We start from the raw sequence: 26015 nt of genomic DNA, 5'->3' as shown, positions 1-26015 counted from the left end.
AGAGTTGATACGGGGAGGATTGTGATGACCTAACGGGACATTTCTACCCTAGTGTAAGTTTCTTCCAGTGTCTCATTCAGCAGTGAGGTAGAAGAACACAAAGGGATAATGCAGTGAGGTTTTGGGGAGTGTTTGGGGAAGACGATAAACTTACTGGAAAAGTGTTAGCTTAGATTTCCTAGACCCGCTCAAGAATTTGGGGGAAGCCACCCAAAAGATTCTGAAAAAGTTTTTCTTGGGGTAGATGCATAAAACTGCTTTGGAGAAGAGCAGGTTGTAGTTGTGCACGACTTAAACCAGTTTATGGGTGTTGTCCTTAAACTCACCATGCTAGGCATAACACATCTATTCAAGTTTGGGGAGACCAAAAATCAATCCCTATCTCTTCAGGAGAGGACTCAATCCATAGCTGCCACTTATAAGTGAGTATCTCAAGCATCAGAGTAGCTCTTTCAAACATTGCTTTGAACCTCTGCTGCTGCCATTATGCCAATGTGCATAAATGATTTAACATGTGGTACAGCAGAGAGAAGAACCAGATGTGCTCATTTCCAGGGGAATGTCCTAACTCTACCAGAACAGAGTCATTCTCTTGTGCTCTCTGTCTCTGTGACTAATTCAGTATTTTATATGATGTGGAACAACTCCAATTGGATGAGCCGAGGAAGAACCAAAATACCTTATAGTTGTGGTGCCCATAAAGCCAAGAAGTAGAAATAGGGGTTCAAATAAAAGGAAAAGAATAAAATATGAGTTTCTCATATCCTACACGAGTGTTTTATCCTTCAAATATTGATTAGAGAAGGCGAAACTTCTAACAACTCCAGCTCCATTCTGCAAAACAAGATTTTTTTTTTTCCTGTTTTTATTGAAGAAAACCTTCTATTTCTGGTTTCATTCAACACAAAAGGATTTTTTTTTCAGCTTTTGGTCTCTTTAAGGCTTTTGTTTCAGCAAGAAAAACTGAAAATATTTAAAGATTGGGCTCAGTCTGATCTTCTTTCCCAGATTTTTCACTTAGGTTGCCAAACCAAAAGCATGGATCGTCCCCCATGACCCTGCTCACAGTAATCCCCCCACCTCACCCACCGTGACTGCCAGCATAGATAGCACATGTTGATAGCTCCTGAATGCTGGATGCTTCCCACAGCCTCCATGTACCTATCCTGCCTACAGGCACATTTAACATTTTCTATGAGAAGTTTGACCTTGCTGTCCTAAGCCTCAACTTATTTTTCCATGCTGGATGCCTTGCCTCAACTTATTTTTCCATGCTGGATGCCTTGTTTTTGATTTTTTTAAAAGGTTTTGAGGGAAAAAGGAATCAAGTTGTCTTAGAGAGGTATTTTGGAAAAAGTATTTTTTGACAGTACTAACAAATGCGTATGATCATTTTGCTGCAAAGCACGAGAACCACCCCTTACAAGAAGGGTGACAAAGATTAGCAAAAAAGCGCTCTGGAGGTCAAGGGAAAGTCTTTCTCCCCATCGTGAAAATGCTTTGCCAAGTCAGAAGCCTCTGAAAGTCACTTGTTGTCCATAGCCTTTCAGAGAAAGGCAGAAAAATGTACTGAAGAGCCCTTCTTCACTGAGCATGTCCCAGCCCAAGGCAGCTCTGCCCCAAACACAGGGCAGAGGTAGCTAAGGAGTAGTTTTCCTTCTGATCGTTCCTCTGAGCAGCGAGGGATTGCTATGGCACCAGGCACATCAGGACTAAAGGCAGGGAAACTCTCCGGTGCTCTCAGCATTTCTGCTGGAAGTCAGGCCGTGTGGAGGAGGAGGAAAAGGAATTTGCCAACTTGCATGAAGGGGAGGAGAGGAAAGCAGAGACGGGCCAGGATGAGGGGAAGACAGAGACACAGAAAAACAGGATGGAGGGCAGATCAGAGGCCAAAGCCAGAGGTGACACAAAGGGCAGGGAGGCTGGAGGAGAACCCCATTTCCACAGCCCCAGCATCCACATGCTGTCTGCTGGATGTTGTGAACCTACTGGCATGGGAGACAAGCAAAGACCATCCTCCAGCAGCGGCTGGTACCAGAGGATAATACCCCACCGACGCTGTGAGCTCCTCAGCTCACGCGGAGACACAGACCTTGTGCTGAGAATTGGAGGGTGCCAACTGCAAATGAACCGTAGCCTCCATCTGCCTAACAGGATTCGTTCTGAAACCAAGTAAATTACCTGGAAAAAAACCCTCTACACTCAGAGACCAACAACATCGGGCATACAAAACTTTGGAAATGGCTGCACAGGGATTGCCTGCCCCATGCTAATTTGGCCCCAGCATATGTCTGCCAAAACAAATCTGTAATCACAGGATCGCCTGCCGTTTTTCTCCCACAAGACCTCTGCCCTGCTCAGTCCTCAGGACAGTTCTGCTCACTGAATGCAGCATTAGTCATCATTTCTTTTCATTATCATTCATGTTGTTTCCCTGTTCCCTCCTACGCTCTTCCCCTTTATTTAGTACGCTCCATCCGACTACTGCCAGCATGGATTACACTGGAAGTACCTAATCTTTCTGTCCTTACCACTCTCACAGCCTCTGATACGCTCAGCCTCACATTTCCGCGAGGCAGGGAAGCGCTCCTCTCCGTGCAGCAGATGGGGGAGGGAGGCTAAAAGAATCTAAGAGACCTAACAAAGTCACGGAGAAAACCTGCAAGAGCAGGGAGCTCAACGTGGGTCTTCGACTCCCAGTCTGACCCCCTACTCCAGAGAGATCCTTTCTCTCTCCTGACCTGCAAGAACAAATTTTAATCTCTTCCTGAAATTGTTTCTGGTGTTCATCTGTGGAGCTGGAATGCTTGGCAAGCACTGAATTAATCTTCACAGGATGACTGGAAGAAGGTTTTCCTGAACAGACGGGGGGAAATTAGTGAAAAGAAAACTGAGTCTGAACGTCCACTTCTCGCGGGTGCCCATCTCAAGACTTGCAGGTCCCCATTTTCCAGCCCACTCAGCCCTGCAGGGTACAGTGGTACCCACAGAGGAATTCCTCCCAGCCTCCTCCTGCCACTGGGAACACAGATCAGACTTCAGGTCTTGAGCTGGCCACCCAGAAAACAAGGAACACAAACTCACTTGCCACCTGAAAACATTTTAGCTTAAGACTCTGGAATAGCATTGAGAACGAACAGAGTAGTAGAGGCAGGGACAGGATCCAATTCTCCAGGGCAACATTTAACAGGCTTTGCCATCAGACTATTGTGATTTTTCTGCAATTACCTGCCTCATTCACTACACACCTTCTAATTTTGACAAACGAATGAAGTGGAAGTCCTATAGGCAAGAGTCTACTTTACTCCACACTCCTGATTCATCCCCCAAATACGCTGCATCTTTGTGCGCTGAATGAGGCAGGCATGCTTTGTAAAAAATATATGTGATCCTTCAATTAAATATAGTATCGAAATACACATGTGTAACAGGGGCAAGGCTGAAGTGCAGAGATATTTCTTAAATTCTGTGTGCTAGATTTTGCAGTTAACGAGGACTCTAACTACAGGTTTGTTTTTACTGCACTGTATTGGCTCGTATGTCAGAGTCTGCAGCAATATCTGATGCGTAACATGTACGTTGCACATGATCAAAGACTTGAGTGTCATCTTCTTCCCTAGAACAATGACTGCCTAAAGCAGCAGGAGCAGAAATTATCTAAAGGTAGTGTTAAACAAACCTCCTTCTCCCCAGAGGGGAGAGTAAGCAGTCCAGGTGAGCAAGGTAGGAGGGGAGAACACTCTGCTTTGTGCTAGATGGGCAAAGAGCTCCACATAAAAGCAGAGGAGCTTTGCAGAAGCATGTCCTGACTCCCATCACTGGAGACTTAATGATGGTAATTCCCAAAGGATGATGCATGCTGACAGGCTTTGACACAAACTACCCCAGGATAATATTAATATGTATTAAAGGCTCAGGCAACTTTATTGGGACAGGCTTGATCAGTAACACATTTCAACAGAGTGTCTCTATCATCTGCCGGAACATAAGTAAGGGAGGGAGGGAGAACACACGCACAACCTCACCTTGCTTTGGATAGGTTTAGAGACAAACAAGGTTGATCTGTGATGAACTGCACGCTTGGCACAGCTCAGATGTTGAACCAAGAACCTTGGACACTCCACCACGAATACGAATGTCACTGTGAGGCAGTTAATGTCAGAGTCTGTCTGCATGATCAGCATCCTTAACTCTCCAACATGGGGCCAGACACCTCCTGCACAGCCTTTCTCTGTGCATCTGGAACATCTACCCCTTGGAAAGGAGAGGAGAGGTGCTTAGGAGGCAGTGTGGGGGCTCTGCTGTCACAGCACTGGGGGAAGGGGGAGTGGAAGAAAGAACCGCAGAAGCCTTTGATCATGTGTAATGTTAATGCAAGTGTTACACATCAGAGACTTTGCCACGGTAACTAGCATATAAACAGGAGTCTAGTGTTAACAAGGAGGACTTCTTGAATATGTTTGTATGCTTCTGAGTCAAAGCAATTTCCCTATTCAACAATACATGACACAGTGGAAGAAGTTCAGAAATAAACCAGCCTGACATGCTTAGACCTTTAATAGAATTTAGCTTCTTAGAACTAATTAAATGTTACTTAAATGAAAAAAAAAAAAAAATCCAAGTACTTGGGAAAGGTGCCAATTTGACAGCTCTGGAGAATGAAATAATCTAATCATCCCCAGAGCATGGGCAGCAGCAGGACAGGCTTCCCCTACTAACATGCCTCGAACGTGACCTGGAAAGACTGTTGATAGAAATGGGGCATACAATCTCCGTGGTCTAATGACTCCTTGCCTTTTCTGCTGAGACTGCTAAAACGGCTCCTGCCGAGTACCAGCTGCAGTGGTGATACGGACACCTGTCTGGTAGGAATGGCACTGGGACCTGCCAAACTCCTGTCATCTGCTAACCCTCCACTGGAGCCCAGTGACTCTCAGCTCATTGCTCAGCCCAGGCAGCGGGGGCTGATAGACTGTGCAGCAGCTCTCCAGCCTGTCCCACCTTGGACATGCTCCACTCCAGCCCACGAGATGTAAACAGGAGGTACTGTGTTTAGTCTGCAGGTTTGGGCTTTCACTGTACCAAAGCTCAGGCTCAAGAGGAGTCACTCTCTGGCTGCTGCAGAGTTGAGGCCAGGATTTTTCAGGCTCTTATTCCTCCCCTAAGATAGGGAAAAAGTCCACGTGAGGAGATGCCTGCCATCTCTCTTCCTCTCCACGGTCCCTCCATTTACTTGTCTTTGCAACACGCCCCTGCATTGCAGTGATATGCTTTCAGCCACCAGCTCTCCTTGGAGTTCATCGCTGTGCCTGGGGTCCCAAGCGAGGGAGGAGGAAAATCCTCTCTGGGCCTTGCTGTGAAAGCTTTGCAGGGCTTGCCAACTTGGCCAGCCCAGGCTGCAAGGGCCTAAACCAAACACAGCTCGCCTCCTTGGAAATTTTGTGCACCACAACTTCTTTTACTTCTGAAGTAAAGCCACATGAACCTCCCCTCCTCTGCTCCCAACACCACAAGGGACTGCTGAGCACAGATCAAGCCTCCCATTGCATATTAAGCCAAGAGCCTCAGACACTCCCACATGTATCTCACACAACCGGGTGCTCCTCCTCTTGTCCCAGGCTGCTTTTAGCCTCCCCTCCTCCCCCACCCAGTCTGTCCTCCTTCATTCTCATCACAGGACGGGGCAGGAGCCAGCAGCAGAGCCGGTCACATCAGACGCGAAGATCTAATATGTTGACCCTGTGTAGAGGAGACAAGCAAGGGAACTTGCTTCTCCCTACCCCTCAGAAGCCAGCAATTCTCCATCTTTCCCTCCCACCAACTCCAAAAAACTTCCATAATTTTCAGCAGGCATGGAAGCAAACAGGTTCATAAGGGTTAATATTAGTTACATGTCTGAATGGTGACCTAATTATTGCCATTCTTCACTGTTTAGAGGTTACCTGACTACTCTACACATCAATACATTTGGAGATGTGATGTAAATGCAAACAAACACTCTTATGTTTGGAGTTAACACAGTCACAAGACCCTGTGTATCATGTGTTGGCAAGCACAGGAACCAACAGCAAATGACCCACCCTTAAACCTGACCGTTTGCTGTTAATCATTACAGGAGTGTTGCACTTTCCAGTCAGTACAATCAAAGCACACAAGCTCTTTGAAAATCCCTACACACAAGATGATTCTAGCCAAGATCAGCTCCTTTACAAGTCGTAGAGATTTCAAGGTATGATGTCCTCCAGACATATGAATACAGGCAGTGGAATGCCTTGAAAACAAGTCACTGGAAGGTTAACTGCAACACTGTGATGCTAAAACACCCCCCTGCCTTACAAACAGAAGGGGAGGCAGGAATGCCACAGTAACAGTGAAGGCAGAGATGTACTGCATGCATATAGTCCCTCAGAGATCGGCTTTTCTGCATAAACACATTCCGCAAAGCTTTTTTCTTTTCGCAATATGTTTATAACCATGAAGAAATTCAAGGTTAGAATAGCGCTATGCCATCAAATCATTAGTGCATCACTGCTCTGCAGGGCTGACCCTCAACACCAAGCAGATGGGGAGTTTCCAAGGAAAATCTGTGATACAGAAAAAATCTGGGTGCAGAAAACGTGTGGGTGCTTCAAGCAACCACGAGCTTTTGTAAAAGAATCAATAGGAAAGAGCTAAAACTGAAAGAAGCTGTACTCTCTGTGCTGCTCTCCTGGTAGGGATGATGTAAAACCGAGATCTTGGCTCTGTAGGATCACAGTCCCACAGCTTTCTAGCTCTTCCGCCCTGGCTCCATTCTTGTTTAGGTCATTCCACTCTGCCTCCCCAAATTCCTTTCCGGAAAAAATCAAGAGTAAATACAGCCTGTAAAGTGTTCGCGAACTCCAGGAAATGGACACTACTGTATTCACAGACGATTTTTGAACTTTCCAGCCACTGCTTATCAATTTGAGTTCCATTAATATAAATAGTAACAGTTCACCATTATTTTTTGAGTCTGTAATTACTGAAAATATTATGCAAGAGCTATGAGAGAAGTTGTGGCAGAAAATACAGGTTTGTTACGCTTTTAAACCACGTAAGCCCTTAGCAGAATCATTTTTAGGTCACAGTAAAGGAGGAAGGGGGAGAAAAAGGAAGGAGGCTCTCTCACTTGTAACCAAGGTCCGTGTGCTGCATAGGGGTGCTCTTCTGTAGCAAAGGCTCCTTCTACTCCTGTTGATACAAACGTGATTGCTGTATCCCCTGTAATACTTTTATATGTAAAGTGCCGTCCATGTAAGAGCCTTCCCCTGGGGAATAAAATACATGTGCGTGAATTGAGAGGGTGTGAACAGCATTCACCAGAACGATGAAGATACATCACTATAGCTTCTGCCATCAGCACGGGAAACCATTTTGAAGGCAGCAACTATTAATTTCTCAGGAATATATGAATGATTTGCTCCACAAAGCAGGTCACAAGCCTCCTTCTGAGGCAGGGAGTTCCCCCTTATCTGCCCCCCTAATCTCAGGGCCTTGTTACAGCACTAGAATACATCTAAATCCCACTGCATGCCTATCCCCATGATGAGGTGCTGATGTATGTAAGGGCAGGGGACTGCCACTCTTTCAGTAAGATGAAAACTGCAGAAGAGAATCCAGACTGCACATCATGTGGGAATGTGAAGACGCATTTCTAAGCAGGCTCATTGGTGGGGCCAAACTTACCTACTGTGACAATACCTAGTAATCCATTTCCCTGGTGCTTGACAAATGTAACCTGTATTACTTAAGCAAATGCCTAGAAAATATACGTAATGACCATCTTCTGTATCACTTCCCTTTTTTTCATTCAGTGCTTTCCACAGGGAAAATCATGGCTCTGGTATTTAGGCTCAGAGCATGTGTGACACGCATGCAGGGCTTCCAACATGCAAGGGGGAAAACTTCAGGTAAGATACACAGCACCTAACAGAGTCACAGTTGCTTGATGAATTACTGCTGGTCAGCTGAGCTGTGGTAACTGATCAGGACAGACTGTTCACACATTTGTGATGTAAAATAAAACATGTTCGTGTTAACTATCCCATTGGTTTCTCAACAGGCACAGGCGAGTGTGCACCTGCTGCTGATAACTCTGATACTACAGACATGTAACTCATTAAGCTAAAGTAACTCGATCACCTGCAATCATTTGTCTCTACCCCACAGTTCATCTTTATGTTAAGGACTACGTTTGCCACAGGCATTTTTAAAAATAGTGCTGACTGAAATTGTGGAAACCTAGAAAAGTCACTTACAGCGCTATGCACAGCCTGAACCTTCAAAAGACAACATGTAGAGTATGCACGCAATGTTTTGTTCCTTCAATCATGCAAGTGACATAATTTGTCTAAAAAACACTTGCATACATAAACTGACTGCAAACAGGCTTTGCACAACCACTTGTGTCTGAGTCCATAAGCCAGAATTAACAACTTAAGAGTGTTCTTTGACAGAATATAGTAAAACATCCCTTCTTTATCACAGAGTTGCCAGCATTAGACTAATAAACCCCCCCCTATACTAACCCTATACTATTTCAGCACTCAAAATATGCTGGAGGACATAAAAAGAATGAGAAACAATCTTACCACGACGAACACACATGCAAAGAATCATCTGTTTCTAATGTGTTTTGGCAAAATACCTCAACTCTGGCCTTTAAAGACCCATTGCATGCATGTCTGTATGGTGAAACAATGCCACAAGGCAAAAGCGGCATGTTAGCGCAAGCTGAGGAGGAGGAAGACTTCACTCACCTTAGACAGAGGGGAATGAGAGCTCCGGACTCCTGGTTAAATTTCAGGTGTACGCTCTCCAGCTGTCTTGTGCGGATTAGCTCATGAGGAATGATAGCTGCTGAGCTCTCACTTTCTAAACTGTCCTTACGGCTTCTAAGAGAAGAGACAAAATGCATATATTTAGGTTCCCAGTGCTGTGTGCTATTTCTGCTGCGTTTCAGAGCAATTGTGCAAATATTGAAGGACACAGGAGCAAACTATTACAAAGACACATCTGCGTTTCCATCACCCCTACAGACACGCAGCCTCCCTCAGACTACCAGTCGCAGCATACAGCTCTTCTTCTTGATTTGATGACCTAGGATCTGAATTGGTGCACACACATGGCACATCCCTTCCCAGCATACAAGAAATAAAATTTCTGGGAAGAACTGGAGCAAAACTACACTCTCCAAAACCCCAAACCACTATAAAATGGCTTGGAAGAATTACTAGGTGTCTCCTCCCTCCTGCTTCCGCTTTATCTTCAGGATTTTTTAGGCAGTGGCCTGCAGGAAAGATTTGTCTAGTCCCTTGTGCCCTTGCTCAAATATCTTTGAGGTCTGAGGCATCCCTACAATTGTCTCCAAATAATTTCTTTTCACAGTTCAACCAAAAGGTTTTGAGAACACTCCGCTTCCACCAGCATCATGTGCAACAGCCAAAAGATGGGACTCTACATGTGACGAGTAGGACATCCGCAGATTGCTTTCCCTTGTAAGTGGGGCTACTTTAAGACAATGCAGCTTTGCTTTCTTATTTATTCATTCATTTCTGCAAGGCCAGCATATTGTGAAGCTATGACTAAAGGTTATGTTGTCACATGATTAGGAACTTTGCCAGACAGAATCCTGGTATATCTCAAAATACTTGACCATAAACACTTTATATGTTCAAAGAGCATCATCGTAATCCCTTGCTTGATAGTCCAGAACAAAGAATGAAGGACGGGGAGGGTTACGATTTTTGCAGATGACATGGACTGATGTGTCTGATATGTGATTTATATTTTTGTGACCTAGCATTCCACATGAACTTGATAAAGAGAAGTCTTTGTTAAGATAGTTTCTATAGTACAGAATCACCAGCGGAGGGGGACGGAGAAAGCAGGAGGGAGCTGAAAGATGCCATATTGCAATGTGGTTCCGTCGTGCCAGACAGACCAAAAGCCAAACAAGGCTATGGGGCTGTGGCTCCATTTGGGAACACTGTTAAAACAAGCCTGGATCCTTCCTCCACCCAAGCGGAGCCATCTTTAACATACATCTGGAAATAATTGTAAAGAAACAGCTTGACCCTCATGAGCTGACTTAGATCACACCTCTACTTGATTTTACATTTGGGTGCTGTCCCAAAATTACTCCCATCCACCACACACATAGTAATACAGTTCAGCATGGCTTCCAAAGCAGATCAGCCTATTGCCTCTGCCAGGTCACCTAGTCCCAGGTGAGCCTTTCACCCAGGCTGCTGAGCTGCCCACTCTGAAATGAGGATACAAGCAAAACTGATACCTCACAGTGTCTTCCTGCAAATACCCTGCATGGCCAGGTCAGAGACATGCAGGAAAAAAAATCAGAGCAGCTCAGCTCCCCGCAAAATAAAAACTGTAAAATGTGTACCATGTTCTGCCTTAGCACCACGCAAAAGCAATAATGGACCCAGCAAGGACACAGTAGGTCAGGATACAGCTTATACATAGGGTGGGCTGATGGACTGACAGTCAGCAGAGTGTCAGCCTGGTGGGTTAACCCTGAAGCAAAGACACAACATGCTTTGTAGTCTATAGGTGGCACTTAAAGCTGTGTTTAATCTACTTCAGCAAACATTTTACAGCTCTTTGTAGGTGGGGTCTTCAAAGAGTGGAGTAGGCCAGCATTTTGCAGGCTGATTACCTGAGAAGCACAGTTACAGTTGATTAATGATCAGTTGACCTTAAGCTAAGCTTTGCCTCAACTTCCTTATCAGATCTTATACACACAGTGAGCTGTGGGAAAGTCAGCCTGAGGTCTACCACTTCCAATCATTCATTTATCAATCCCTACCAAAAGGGTCAGCCATTAGCAACGCATGATTTTCAAGCAGGCCATAAGCTTGCACTTGTTAAATGCAGTTCCAGAGTTTACGCACCCTGAAGCAGATCAGGAGTTTTACAGCAATGTTATTGCTACAGACAAGAGACTGTGCCCTTCTCACCTGGACTACCTAAGTGCGCCCGGCACGTCCCATAACACAGCCTCCCAGGCAATCACTACTGCAGGTTCATGCTTCGGAAGGACAGACAGCCGCAGGACAGTTCCCCATACCCCTGGGCTCCAAACCTCTCGAGCTGAAGGTGGCTCTTTAGGCTCCCACCGTGCTAGCCAGTACAGCTGCTAGCACAATGGGGCTGCAGTCCAGAGGGGAACAGCCTCCGGTTGTTAATGCAATAACAGGAATGACGACAATATTCTGGAGGCAAGGGGCAAAGCTTTCTAAGTCTTATTAAAAACAGCAAATGCTGTTTGTCATTACACGCTCAAGAGAAGATGTTGACTAATGTATAACTATCAAACGGAACTGTCATGACTTTAAGGCTGTCAATAATTATGACTTCACATTAATAAGTAACCAGCCCTTCTGTCAAAAAGGTGAAGGAGTGAAGCAAAATGGTAGTTAATACTTTGAATGACATGAAATTATTAATCCTTTCCACAAAACTTTTCCAAAATAGTCACGGTCTCTGTGTTTCTTGTTTCACTTTAGTGGAGTTCACACAATTTCGTTACGGGCGAAACTCCAATAGCAGAAACTAAATAACCTTCTATCTAAGCTAAACCCTTCTAAACCAGAGTTCTCTGTGGTGGGCACTTCTGGACATGTTGTGGACTGCGCACAACACAAGGCCACAGTGCCATCACTTTCAGACTCTGGAACATGTCGCATGACACAGGGACTCGGCAAGACCCATTAAAATTCTCCCTTTGGGAATGGAAATCCTTGTGCTGACCTTTCCAAAGGGTGATGGCCCAGATGAAGGGTCAGCAGGACTTCTAGGTTGTTATTAATAAAAAGTTCACGTCGTAACATGCTGCCATCCACAGCTTGTAGTTTTCAGCCTCAGAAGAAAATGTAGAAAAAATTTGCTTTCTAACACTAACATCCCTGGTTTTACGACTGTCAGTTACCCGTAAGCCTTTGCTTCCTCCACCCCATCACCAAATAAATCAGCAGCAAAAGCCAGTGGAGTTTTATTTGTTATGACTAAGATCTAGCTGACTATCATGTAAAATGTTGCAAACTTTGTCTATTCCAGATTTAATACTTCATCCAACCCACACAAAAAAATTCATGTTTCTCAGTGTCCAGAAAAAACAAGTCTGCAAAAGCCAGGGCTGCTGGCATTAGGAAAGGCAGTAGATTTAAATGGAAGCAGCATGCCGGAAATGCCCCAGTTTAAAGACTGCACATCTCGTGTTTTGTGAAACAGGAGGGGAGCTGGAAGAGATTAAAGCGCATTTCCCTCTGATTGGGAGCTTGTGGGAGGTGTAAACGTGGGCAGTTGTCAGATTAATTCTTTAGATGATTACATTCTTTTTGTTTCTTTAAAGCTGTTTGTAGTTGGGTTTGATGTCTCCTGTTCTGGGCAAGTGTATTGCTGCAGTTACCAAGGTGACTTTAGCTGACTTTCAACTATTTTTTCCAGCTTCAGTTTCTACCAGTAGTCTGCTTCTGCACAGAGCAGAGAAGGAGGAAATTATGTTTGTGGGGTTTTTTTATTTTTAAATCTCGTGAATGCTGATTAACAGTCCATGAACTTAACCAAAGCCATATTTGATTTTTTTTTTTTTTTTTTTTGAGAGAGAGAGAGAGAGAGGGGTTGTCAAACCATTGCAAAGGTGTCCCATGTGGCCTGCAGCTTCCCCAGACCTCTGTCAACAGGGAGAAAGGGCCCGAGGAGACTACACGTCCCAGCGTGCTGTGCTCCTTCTTGATGTGAGCGGCCACACGCTGGAACCTGTAGCCTCCCTGGAGCTCTTTGTATTAAAGATGAGGGTGGCTGCAACCTGCTTAATTTTATGCCAATTAGCAGCAGCCCATGGGGATCTTGGAAAATCGCCAATGCAATCACTGGGTTGCACAAAGTTTGGATGTCCCCTCCTGATGTCATGTTTATAGCAACCTCTTCTCAAGCAACCCCACTGGCAGTTATTTTATGGGATTCAAGAATAACCAGGTTGATCGGATTAAGAAAGGTTTATTTATTCTTGCATTTGTGTTTTGCTTTATGATCAGAGCGTTTGATCTCATGGATCTGTCACGGAAGGAGGTCTCAGTTCCCTTCCAAGCTCTGCCGCTGACATGGAGCATAGTTTTGCTGCATTTCCAAGTTACCCTCCCAGGTACCAAAATCACAAAGGACACGCTGGTAGAAGCTGGCCACGGCGGGGCTCTTTGTAGGAGTGGGTGCCCACTGCATTACTAACCTGAGTTACAGTCACTGCTCCTTGCTTCCTTGGTACAAAACCCAGCACCATGAGTTACCAAATGCAAACCATTAGTGCAAGCTCACACAGCTGGGAGAGAAAGGTTGGACCACTTTTTTTTTTTTTTTTTTTTCTTTCTCCTTTCTTCCCTTCCCAACCGTGGCTATTTCAAACCTCCTCACTCCCTAATGAAGATATGGTCAAAGATCACTTAAGTGCTGGCAATCTTCCAGTGTCTTTCCCACAGTTTCCCCTGAAGGGCAAACCAGCAGTTGTGGGAAAGAGCCCTAAGCATCTTGGCACACAGAGTTACAGGACACGTCACAGACACAGAGGCAAGTGCAGAAACGGGGAGGACACGGTTACACAGCTCCTGCTGTGGTCACACTGAGAAAAGGCTAGCTCGAGTGCTCAGACCTGGGTGCTCATCATCCTGGTTAAACCGGACGGTGAAGATGTTCTGTGTGCATTTCCTGGCACAGAAGGGCTCCAAGGACAATGCCAGTAGCAACAATCTTCTTGCCACTCACATATCCCTTTTGAAAGCTGCATAATAACTACTGTCAGTGCTTGCAGGGGCCAGACTGTTCCAGACCTGCAGCTGAACTGGGATTGAGAGATTTAGGCTGTGTCACTGGCACCCTGCAGACTCATGGGCAAAGTCAAACAACTCTTTTTATGCTTCAGGTTCCCTGACTGTAAAACTGAGACATTTTTCCACGTAGGGGTGTTGCAAGGATTAAGTGAATGTTTGCAAAGCACTTTTAGATTCTTAGATGGAGAAAGCTATGTAGAAGTGCAAATTATTAGCATGGTGACCGCTCTGCACTTCTACTGACACTGTTTTTCCAGATATTTGCTTTCCTAGTTCACAGGCTTGTCACCCAGCACTCAGCCTCATGCTGAGAGACACTCCCTAAAGTATATTGCCTCCCCCCATTCAGCATTCCTTACTCAAGCAAGACACCACTGAATGGCGTCTCGATGAGAGAGCATGCCTAAATAAGCAGGACTGGATTGGAAACTTACTGCTTAGTGGTTGCAGAATCAGAAAGTCTAGCCAGAACTAGACAGTTTCAGAGAACACTGAAATGCTCCCCTTTATGTAAAAGTTTGCCTCCAAGAACTGAAGACAGGAAACCAGCTACACAGACAACAGCTTCCCTCTGCCCAAGTAAAGCAGCAATCAAAACCCAGTGCAACGGGCAGAAGCAAAGTGCAGACTTGCCTCAAAGCAAATCCTACATGTTGATATTACCATCAGAGCTTCCTCAGAAATGCTGCTCAGATGGAGCTTGTTAATGTGCATTAACCCAATGCTACTCACTGAAAGGAGAAATCGGCATGCCCTATTTACCAAGCGAGAGGAACTACATGGGCAGTGAACTCCAGTCCCGCAAGCGGTGCCACTGTTACTCATGCGCTCCAAACCAGGCACACTGCGTCAGTCTGGGGTTATCCCGGGAGGACTTCTGGAGTGACACAACTCCTCCCTCTTCCCACAAGGGAAGGGCAACAACCTGAGATGCTCAGGGTGCAGTGCACCAGAAGGTCACAGCCAGGACAGTCCTGCCAGCCCCACCTGCCGGAGGGTTGTTCCCTGCTCTGTTTGCCAGGAACCTGCCTTCATTTCCCTGCACAGCTGGGAACTGTTCAGGGCTCGATGGAATTAGCACACAGGCACAGAGCTACCATATGTTCAGGTTTCCCTAGACTCAACCTGTCTTTCGGCTTGGAAATTGAATGCGGATGGGATTTGAGGTCTCTGGGGCATCTGTTGTGGGTCCCTGGACAAATGACCGCTGTGTATGAGGGGACCAGCGCATGCACAGTTATCTAGCAAATCCCAGACGGAAATACTGGAATCGGGCATGTTGAACCACACCACTTTATCCTTCTTAAGAAGAGGGAGAGCGATAAACAGCAGAGACGCTGGAAAAGCCTTGTCAAAGTAACACAGCCTTGGGAGACCTTTTTCCACCCCTCAAGCCTCACCTTCAGACACTGGGGATGCACGTGGGCATTACTTGAATCCTGGCACAATTAAATGTAGCAATTACTAATAATTTTAGCCTCAACACGTGCAGTAATGCAGCGTGCTAACTCTAAGGTTTCTACTCCATGCCTCAGCTCACAGGAGCAGTAGAACGGTCTGAGTCAGCCAAGGGGCAGAAAAACATCACTTTCAGCAACACTGCGTGATCAAGGGGACCCTTGAGGGGTGGAAAAGGTCAAGAATTCCCCTATCCCAACCCTGGCTCTCACTGCAACTGTGGCAAATTAACTCTTCTGTCCTCATCTATAAAGTGGAGATACTACTCGCCTACCTCACAGGACAGCACAGAGCTAATTGCCAGGGACAATTAAAGACTCGGCCCCAGAACTTATTACATCAAGAAATTAAATAGCGAATGAAGCAAGACTCCACAAGTGTCATTGAACTTTGACATCTGGAGCTTCCAGCCCACTGAGGTCTTAACAGCAGCAGTGTTTAATCTGACATCTAAACGTTCCCTATGGGTAACAGCTTGCCGTATCCAACAAGAGTGAATCTGCACGGTTCAGGACACTGGGAGCCTTGCCTTTCTGTCTGAGCAGCACCTACTAAGCTCATGAGTCCTAAGAAATAAATAATGCGCCACTGTAAAGTACATTTGTATTCATATGCGCCTCATTTTTCCAACCAGTAATCAAGAGTATTACGTTACCTATGGTCGAAATGATTAGTCATGTTTCCAAAGATTAATTTACATGTTCTTTTGTTTAATGCGTATGAACTGATTTAATGGCTGCTTATGAACTGAGCTAACAGTCATTTTGAGAAACAGATGTCCAATGCAGTTTTAAGCATTAAGAGTGCTTTTATTCATATCCTTAGGAGAGAAAGGGCTATACAGTCTACAGTAATAACACTAATGAATCAAAGTACTACAGCTGCCCAACAGGGTTTTGACAGAAACCAGCTTTTTCTCAAAGGAACTTTTTTTTTTTTAGGACTCTGGGACAGTGAACAACTGGTAATATGCATGCTTAACATGTAAGTATGTGCTTTGCTGGAGCCAGAACACTGAATCAAGCCCTATCTGCAACGAAACAATGTGAGGCTTTTGCGTAAGCGCTGAAAACTGTAACTACACAAAGACAGGGAAATCTGTATGGAATCTGGATCCTCCACATTTTATACAAATAAATACTCAAAAGTTTGAGTGTTTCTGATACTATTTTGTGACGCTGAATGCAAAACAGGTTGTCTGCTTTAAACCCTGATAGATTATTATGTGTGGGTGGTAGGGTTAGTATAAAAGAAAGGGAAGAAAGCTACTAGGAAAGCAGTTGGTGACTGCAAATCTATGATAAATAAACAGCACATTCCTCTTCTGCACAAAGCCATTAGAGTCCGTGTCAGACTTTAACATCCTAATGTCAGCTGGGTGCAAATTTGACAACCTGGGGTTCTGCAGTCCTCCCTATGGAAAGTAGATTTGGAACAATTTACCATGCTCCAACAGAGTGTTTCTGTCAAGTTCCCGAGGAGCTTCTAATGCACCAGTTATTCACAGGACCCTTGCAACGAACCACGGGTTTGCTATTTTATGGTCTGGTGTGTACAGTGCAGGATATGATTACACACAAGCCTGCTTCCCATCAGCCAGCACCTCGTAATCGTTAACATATTTATCCTTGTGGTGCCTCAAGAAGATGACATTGTTATTAGTCCCATTTTATAGATTCAGAACTGAAGCTCAATAGCTAAATGACTTGCCTTTGATTACACAAGATTTACAGTGAAGGACAGAACTGAGTCCCAGACCTACCAGGCCCAAGCAAGGATCGCACCAGAAGGACTAGATCTATGTGCAGACCTGTCCTTCATCTCAGGTGCTTGTAAGTCTTATGAAATGACTGTATCTGCACTGGGTTTTGTGCAGGTACCTGTAGGGAACATGGATGCAGATATATTACTACATGCAAAAGCTGAACTTCTATGTTACATCCCTCTGCAGCAGCTGGAGACGAGAGTCTCCAGATCATGCTCATGTAGTTAACAGCATGTTGAGCAACTTTGCTCAAACGCCTAAGACATGCTGAGACAGCGTATTAAGAAAGGCTGAGACCTAATAAGATCATCTTCTGCTGCTTCATGTATACCACACTGTGCTGGAAAATATGTTGACCGATGTTTTAGCCACAGTATGGGTAATCATCAGGTCTGATCTAAGTACCAGTTAGTTAGAGGTTGTGAGTTAACACTGCTTTCCAGAACAAACCACCCCTCAGTATGGTCAATGCCTTGAACAAGTCCCATTGTATCTGCTACGTGAATTGGAGAGGAGAAACCACTGCACAAGTAGAAAAAGACCTCTTCCAAACTCCTCTCAAAGTAGTCAGTAAGGTAGAGGAAGAAAGTATTAGGACACACTGCTGTTGAGGAGATCTCCTCTATCCCTCTGACACTATCACCAGAGTAACCACTGGCAAGACACACAGCTGACAGCTCTCTTTCCTTAACTGTTATGGAGAAACAGGCTAGCTATCAGTTTCCATGGTGGTAACCATAGACCTCAGAGAAATGTATTGATCTTCCAGGAGGCAAACACTGGGAACCAGCCATTCCTACCACTCAGGCTTCAGGTAGGGTGGGTGCGCAGCTGCTACAGGTAAGAGAGATTTGCAACAAAGAGCACTGTCACAGATATGAGGCTCTGAATTTGACCTGCCTTCCTCTCTGTCTCAGAATGGTTAAAAACCCAGGTAAATATTTGTGTGCTTCATCTTAGACCTCTGCTAACCTTCCACCACTCTGTCTTGAGCGTATCTCTGCTTATCTTACCCTGAATAACGTTGCTTAGATAAGAAAGCTTTACAACTGCCTCCCAGCATTAAGGCTTACCCATCAGCTGCCTCCCTGACCTGATGTGCACCCCAAATGTTTCTGGTCGTCCCCAGCCACTGGGAAATCAGAGCTTTTAGTGGGCATGCAGATTCATGCAGGAGCCCAGCATCTGTGAGAAATCTTGCTCAATACTTTTGAGCCTTCCAAGGCTGGGTGTGATTCGTGCAAATCAGATGGTATAATTTTTTTTTTCAGCGGGGCCAATGGGACCAACCTCCAGGCAGGGAAGTACTACTCAAAATCTGAGTCAGGTCAGAATCTGGCTCCATATAATTACTATATAGCAAAAGTAAGATTATTCCCAAAGCAATAATAAAGCCACTTGAGATTTTTTTTTTTTAATAAGCACCAATATCTCATATTACTTATTAGTACACAGCATCAGCAATTGACATACCACCTCCCCCAAAGGATTAGGCAACTCAGAAACATTCATACGTAAGGCAAATCAGAAGTCACCCACAAAACGGAACAAGAAAGGACATCAGGGTCCTAACCAAGTATAAGGAATATTTTTCTCATGAAATGCTTGAATTAAGGAAGAAACAGAGCAGCATGCTGTCCCTGCCTGGCACTACAGGAAAAAGCTGATTTCATGATGATCTTTAGTCTTGGAATAAGAAAGCACAAATGTTCATTGGAGACTAGGAAACCAAAGGAAATACCAAGATGAAAGACTGCAGCAAAGATGCATGCCTTTCTGTATCATTTAGGTGAAAACATTAAAATTGATGGGAAGACATTTAACTAGCAACTGAAATAAGCCTAAGAGGGGAAGGGGAGAAACCCAAAAAGACAGAAGTGCAGATACTGCAGATGGCTTGAAACCACAGGTAATTTCCTATAGATTCACTGAAGTCAAAAGTTACAAAGGAGGAGAGATCTACAGGCCTATGTAGTCCCACTTAAATCACCTGTTACTCTACAAACTATTAGAGACCAGGGTGGTATTGGCATGTAATTACTGCCAGTACCTGCCTGCTTAAGCAAGGCAAGATCAGTGTCACTTAAAAAAAAAAAAAAAAAAAAAAATCAGTATTTTAACCAAAACGTTTGTAATTATGAGCTTGAAAACAAAACGCTCAGGCAAAAATATCAGCAAACACTCATCTATGCCACCTAGCTCTTTGGATACCATAGCACTGTTCACCACAGTACATTTTATAGGGCTCAGTCCAGTCTGATTTCAAACACCATACACTGTGAACAGCAGGTTCTACAGAACACAGCCAGAGCCACTCTGCATTAGCAAGGGTTGCCCAAAACCACTCTCAAAATCTGTCCTCCTGAGTACTAGCCCATTAACCCAACCTGAACTCCTCTTCTCCCTCTACCCTAGCACTTTGCAAGTATTTGCTGCTAGCCTTCCTCTCCCCTTGCCAAGTCTTTTCCCACCCAGCTTTAACTTTGTTTTCCACGCTGAGCTCTTTAGCCTCCTCCTCCCACCATCTGAGTGTGCAGGGTGAAACTTACGGTGCTCGGTCGTGGTTCAACCCGTTCTGTCTTTGTGCATTTATCGGAGGTAGAACAGGTTTGCTGTTAATCTCAAGCCCTCTCCGCAAAGTCTCCCTGATTTGCTCCGTATCTGCAAAGAGAATTTTTTTTTAACATGATTTAAAGTCCCCAGAAACATCACAGACACAAGGAGATATTGGCTCCTTTTTTTTTTTTAAAGGCCTGTTTCTATGGTGTTTCATCTAAACTCTTCCCCTACAGAAAGAAATGAAGAGATGCTAAGGGCGAATTCTTAACAGCTCTTCCTGCACCTTAGGAGTTATTTCACTTTATAAAGTCAGCTTGAATTCTCTTGGTTTGGGCTGCGATGTTATGTCAGGCAAGGACAGCTGGAACCTTTGGTACTGAGCCCTCCTAATGAGGAAATTCTGAGTAGTTTTGTATCCTTTTATAAATGAGGTGTTTGCTGTTTCTGCAGCTCTCGCAGAACCTCCTGACACTTCCAGCCTTTGTGCTGGAAGTCACTTTTCCCATTAGGCATAACAGGAATTTGTTCCTTTACCAAACAAGTGCAAGAAGGTTCCCGAGTTTTTGCAATTGGCTTTGCAAATCTGTTGATTAATTTACAACAAGGTTCACAAAAGAAAGGAATTTTATGCAGGGCAAACTTTAGCCTCAAGCTCACATTTGAAAATAAACTGCAAATTATGCAGTTCAGATGCAGTCTTTTTACTTTTTCATTTTCCTATAATGTCTAATGGCCAAATACTTTAATAGGATGCTTTCCTACCTTTCTTAGAAGTTTCCTCTTTTTTTTTTTTTTTTTTTTGACAAATGTGAGAATCGGGTAGAGAAAAAAATATCCAAATTATTTCAAAATCTTTTGAAGGATATACAAATATCACCATGTATACCTGCCTTGGGCTTTTCATTTGCAGGACTGAGGGAAAATAGCCTTTTTAGATCCAGTGCAGTTCAAAACATTTGCACAGAAGCCAGAAGGAACCCTATATGCATTTAAATATTTTTTTTTTTTTTTTTTACCATGGACTTAAAACCAAGATACCATTCCTGTGGAAATCATCGTTAACTCCAGGAAATCTCAAGCCCTCAAATTTTACATTGCTTCACCCACTTGAAAGGTAACATGAATAATTTCAAGCATATGTAATGGCTATGACATCTGTACCCTGAGATGGCATCTCACTGCAAAGGGGAACTCCACTGTATTTTGTTTCTTCTTTCCAGAGTTCCGTGTTTGCAAGAATCACTTGAGTTCAGCTACAGCAACGTGCAGTGTCAGTCCAACTTGCCACCCAGGAAGTGACAATGTTAATAAGGAAACGCAGCCTGGGAAAATGCTGTTGCTTCACCTTGCAGGTGTTTACAGTCCTAGTTTCACCCAGCGCTCAGTTTAACTCTGCAGATTTAGATTAGAAATAGCCTAAAAACTGAAAGAAACATTTAGACAAAACAATGCAAAGATCTCTTTTCCTCTCTCCTGCCTTCCTCAGAGGCCACACCAAAATTCATTTAGTTCCCCCAAGACATACTGAGCCTTCCAGTAACTGTGGTGTTTGTTATGAACCCCGAGATGCTGTGTGATTCAGCCCACTGCCCAGACCCATCAGAAAACAAGCCAAAAGGCCGTAACGGCGACTTAGCCCAGGACCTCTTACCTTTCCCAGAGAGCCGCCGCGGCTGGGTCCCAATGCAAATGCTCCTGCTGTCTTCGTCATCCTCCGGGGGCCGGCTGAGATCATCCCAGGCACATTTGGCACTCACTCCACTCAGGTTTGAGCCATCTGTCTCAATCCCTTTGTCAACTCTCTCCTGCTTGAAAAGATCCAAAACCCCAAGACTTTTTTGGGTGTGGCTTGAACCTGAGCTGGAACCCACCCTGGCTCAACCCAACCTTCAGCAGCTCCTGCATAACCCCCCTTGGTGGCCAGTTTCTACTCTTCAGCCCCTGTGCTTTGACGTATCAGCTAAGGGTCCATTGAGCCAAATCAGGGAGCTGGTCTGAACTGGAACAAACCTTTTCCATAGCAGGTTGGTCTGAACTCCTACCCCTTCCCCACTGCTTTACTAGGTGGCCCCGGCAGGCACAAAGCAGGGAAAGACAGAGCTGGAAATCAGCAGCCTGGGGTATATAGAATTGCCTCTTTCAGTGCTAGCTCCAGTTTACACCAACTCAAAGTATTTATGACACTACAGTGTATATACCTGTATGAAGCACAGCTTGGCAGTCTACCTATTATATGTCAATGATAACAAACTCCTGAATAACTAAACTTAAGATCCCTTTCCAAACTTACCAAGGAGTCCCACAATGAAAACAGCTCACAGAGAGACTCATCATACACAAGAGTTCATCATTTGCAAACTGCCTGGACAACCACTGCTTTTCAGTGTGCTGGGGTGTTCAGTAAAGGACAAACGTGAAAGGAGACACAGATCTGTGCACAATGTCAAAGCTTTTGCATAGCTTCCTCTATCGGCAAAACACACAAACTCCCTCTCTTGCGAGTTGGGCTTTCCAAGCACGTAACCACCGTTTGGGTCTAGGAAGGCATTGCACACCAACCACAAGCGGCTGGATACTCTCAGACACCATGCATTTTCCCAAGGAGACGTGTGTCTGTTGCCAGCAAGACTGCCCTAAGCTACAGCCAAAACCTCCACAGGACACCTACCTGCCAGGGGAAGTGGCATTTAGTCAGAATTTCCACCTATGTCCCACAAGGGGGTAATGTTGAGCTGAACAAACTCAGGGCTGAGCTACACGGAGGAAGGGCTGCTCTTACCGCTGTCACCTCTCCCCTGGCACCGAATCAACCGGGCTTGTTTTCCCCTCTTCTGAAGGAGCGTCACTTCTGGTACTGCTCAGTGGCACTAGCAAGATCTCCATCTCACTGCGTAGATCTGGGTCACCTCAGAATAGGCGGCAAGTCCCACCACTTGCGGGACAGAAACTTTGAAGATGTGAGCAAAGAGCAGAGCTGTGTTAGCACAATGGGAGTGCATCTCTCTGCTCGTTATTACTACCCTCCAGTTTGACGTTGCCACTGGAGTCAAGAGACCATGGGAGTATCCAGCGCTTTGCAAAATCTATTCCCTAAGAAGCAGTTTCCAGGCTAAAACCCACATGCATTCCTCCCCTTGCCCAGATGCACACGCTGCGCCCTAGAAAGAGCACTGCCTGTTCTCGTGACCATTAAAAAGAGGTTTGAGCAGCTCAAAGATAAGCACAAGCACTCAGGGTGTGGTTGCACAGCAGTTTAAGCTGATGTAATTCGCAGTGGCTGCAGTCCCACCCTCTTCCATGTGCTCCTATCCCTTCCCTTGAGCCAACTCTTTTTTTTTTTTTTTTCCAGCTGGATCACCTCCCTAAACTGGCTCTTTGGCCCAAGAGCAGAGGTAGAAGCCTGTGGCTGGGGGCAGGTCCAGAGCAGTCCTGACTTAGATTTAAGCATTCAAGAGACTGCCTTCCTTCTGCCTCTCTCTTTGAAAGACGACTACTTGTTGGGATCTTCCTCCGGCGTCAGGGGAAACTGGCTTCTATGAAAACGCAATGGGAAAAGCTGAGAAATAATAAATCTGCTGGGATTTTCTTTTGTTATATCCTAAACATAAAATTAGTTGTTTCACCCAGAAATAGAAGTTGTGGAAAAAGAAATAAAAATACATCCGATCCTACATATGCAAATGATGCTCTAAGTGAGATTTAGCACGTGGCTCCTTTGGGAGCCCTCCACAGCACTCTGTGAGGACCCAAATCAGCTGGCATGGGGAGGTTTAACTTGTCAGCACAGTTATTTTTCATTCCAGTAACTGGGGAAGCATGGGAGAGCCACCAAACTTGCCCTTGAGCAGGGAGCAGAAGAGCCCAGAGGGCCCTGAGGACTCCATTGGGCAGAGGCTCTGGTGGGACATGCTTCTCCACCCCTGCAGCCAGGGCCCCAGCTCACAGACTCAGTCGGGGCCTCCGGTCGGTGCACAGAGCCTTGGGGAGGGGGAAAGGGACTTGTCATCTGCATCTCAGCTGGTTTGCAGAGTACTTCCTCAGGGGAAGAAGTGCTGCTCTCTTGGCATCCCTTGGAGATCAAGGGGGGCTGATGGAAATGAGCTGGCCTAAGGCAGCCTAATTTGCATGCCTGTTTATAACATTTGTGAGTAGTAATGTTGAAGGGGGGAAAAAACCCAAAAAACCTTAACCAGTGCAGACTCGCAGCTGGGGCAATGCACAGCTTTACTCCATTGTTCGCCAGCAAAGATGTGCCTGGACTGAAGGGCTGTTCTTCCTCCCTTGAAACGGCAGCCTGAGCAGGAGGTTGGAGGAGCCCAGGGCAAAGGAGGTTCAGCTTTTTCCTTCCTCAGAGAAAGGATGTTTCTGTCCCATTTTCCTCTCAGCATGTGGGAGGGATGCTCTGAGGCTCTTAAAAGTCATTGATCCCTTTCTAAACGAAGTCAGAGCACTGCAGCGTGACCTGCAGAGCAGCAACCACAACTCAGGAAATTCAAATCAGCTTTATTCTCTTCTGAGATCTGCTAAAACAGAAGCAAAGCACTGAGAATCAGTGCAGAGCTGGGGACCGACAAGGATTGTTTGACAGTGCTGCCAGGGAAATCTGAATGGCCTACAGGGAAGCCTGGCTGAACAGAAAACAGCCAGCATTGCCACAGCGTTAATTGCCGACATCCTGGGATGACATCTTAGTTGGGATCCATTCTCGGCAACTTTGAACAGAAAGTACAGCTGCCGCTGCCAGGGCTGGGTTTAGGCCTCAACCAATTCCCACAAGAGACAATGCAGCCTCAAAACAAGCTCTGCCCGCTTCCCAGGCAGGCAACATGCTTGCCTGCTCCCAGGAAAGTTGTGCGTTTTCTCTGCCTGCTCCCTCCCTCCCTCCCCTCCACCTATCTTCCACTGCTGCCTTTCAGCTCTCACACACCCTGTACCACCACGAAGAAAATGCCAAGCGAATGACACTTTATCCTTTCCCCGCTAATCAGAGCGGGAGGCGCACGACGTGGCTGAACGCAGCCCAGCCCAGCCTTGCTCCCTGCACTCAGCAAAGGCTCTTTGCGGGACTCAGCGCCGCAGCAGCAGGTTTCGCCCTGTGAATCCCCAGGGGCTGTGGCAGCAGAGCAGGAAGGAGGTACACACACACCTGCGCATACGCACTACTGCAAGGGCAAGAGAGAACAGAAACAGGAATGTCTTCAATGCGAGGAAGTCCGGAAAGACCACAGACACAGCAGCTTTCAGTGGCAGGACACACTGGTGAGGCAGAGGTACTCTTTATTTGCCTTAACTTGCCTTGGCTGACTCAGATTCCAGTAAGCTGAGCTACTTTTCATTTACAGTAAATTGAAGAAAACCCTGTTATCATTAGGAATCACCAGTGTGCAGAGAATAGACAAATGCCCTCCAGAAGGGGAGAGGGCAAAATTTTGAAGAGCCTAAAAACTCTATAGGACTTGCAGTTGTATTAGCTCCCACACTGTGGGACATTTGTGGAACATTTTTTTTGGTGTGTCTCAGACTGGGGTTATTTTAGATGAACAAATCCTTAAAAACAGTAAAAGTAGAATTTGGTTTTGTTCTCAAGCTTTCAAAATAAAAGATGCTGTGAGGCAACTGAGGGTAATCAGACGCAGACACGCAGACCATACGCAAATGCAATAGCTTGTACAAAACGTGCACGCATGCACGTGCCCTACCAGGCTAAGCCAGAAGTTCTCTGTTAAAGGCAAAAACTCAGTGATTCACTGAAACAAGGTCAGCACCACACTGGATTTGCCTGTGACCCATGTACTCCAGTACCATAACTCTGCTGAAGGGATGCAGAACTGTCTCCCAAACGCATGGATCAGCAGTAGCCCCTGGGACGGTAACACCTCCATAGAGGTCCTATTCTGGTCTTTAAACTTCAGAAATTAACTTGAACTCTGAAGAAAAAGGTTTAATATATCTTTCTGCATGGATTATTAACAACTGCATGAGATACTTTGGCTTCCCATTATTTCTAACTACTAACTACTTGGCCTCAAGTGACATCCTACACGAATGAGCTAGACTGTCACATTTGCTGGGAAAAAATATTACTTAGCTGGTTTTGAGTTTTCTGCATGTTATATCTCCTTATGCTTGCATATAAAACAAAGGAAGAATTTCCTGATCTGTCATCTCTAAATCTTGTACTGTTCTATGTTCTTTTACCTTCTTCTATTTTCCTCCTTTCTAAAACATGCAGTCCAAATCTTACCAATTTGTCTCATATATGAGATTCTGCTTTCCTGGTCTCCCTTCTCTAAATTTCTTCCTAGAGCTGCCATCCACCTGGGGCTGGACATGTGCACTCTTGAACCACCCTGAGAGGGCAAAGGAGTCTC

General features: G+C 45.3%; 1 protein-coding gene across 2 annotated transcripts in view; it reads right to left on the bottom strand.

Moving 5' to 3' along the window:
* Positions 1–26015, bottom strand: part of SUFU (SUFU negative regulator of hedgehog signaling) — a 99168-nt gene that overhangs the window by 16452 nt on the left and 56701 nt on the right. Inside the window, exons 7-10 of one of the 2 annotated variants that reach the window (XM_076338919.1) lie at positions 21296–21452; positions 19635–19746; positions 8781–8915; positions 7151–7289 (exon numbers count right to left, since the gene is read on the bottom strand). In XM_076338919.1, the coding sequence (XP_076195034.1) occupies positions 7151–7289; positions 8781–8915; positions 19635–19746; positions 21296–21452 (543 nt within the window). The remainder of the gene's footprint in view (positions 1–7150; positions 7290–8780; positions 8916–19634; positions 19747–21295; positions 21453–26015) is intronic. The other variant, XM_076338920.1, reaches the window with a different exon arrangement.

The sequence above is a fragment of the Aptenodytes patagonicus genome, chromosome 5, assembly GCF_965638725.1.
Source record: "Aptenodytes patagonicus chromosome 5, bAptPat1.pri.cur, whole genome shotgun sequence".
Classification (NCBI taxonomy): domain Eukaryota; kingdom Metazoa; phylum Chordata; class Aves; order Sphenisciformes; family Spheniscidae; genus Aptenodytes; species Aptenodytes patagonicus.
Note: the sequence above shows the minus strand (reverse complement) of the source record. Positions and strands in the feature narration are given on the sequence as shown.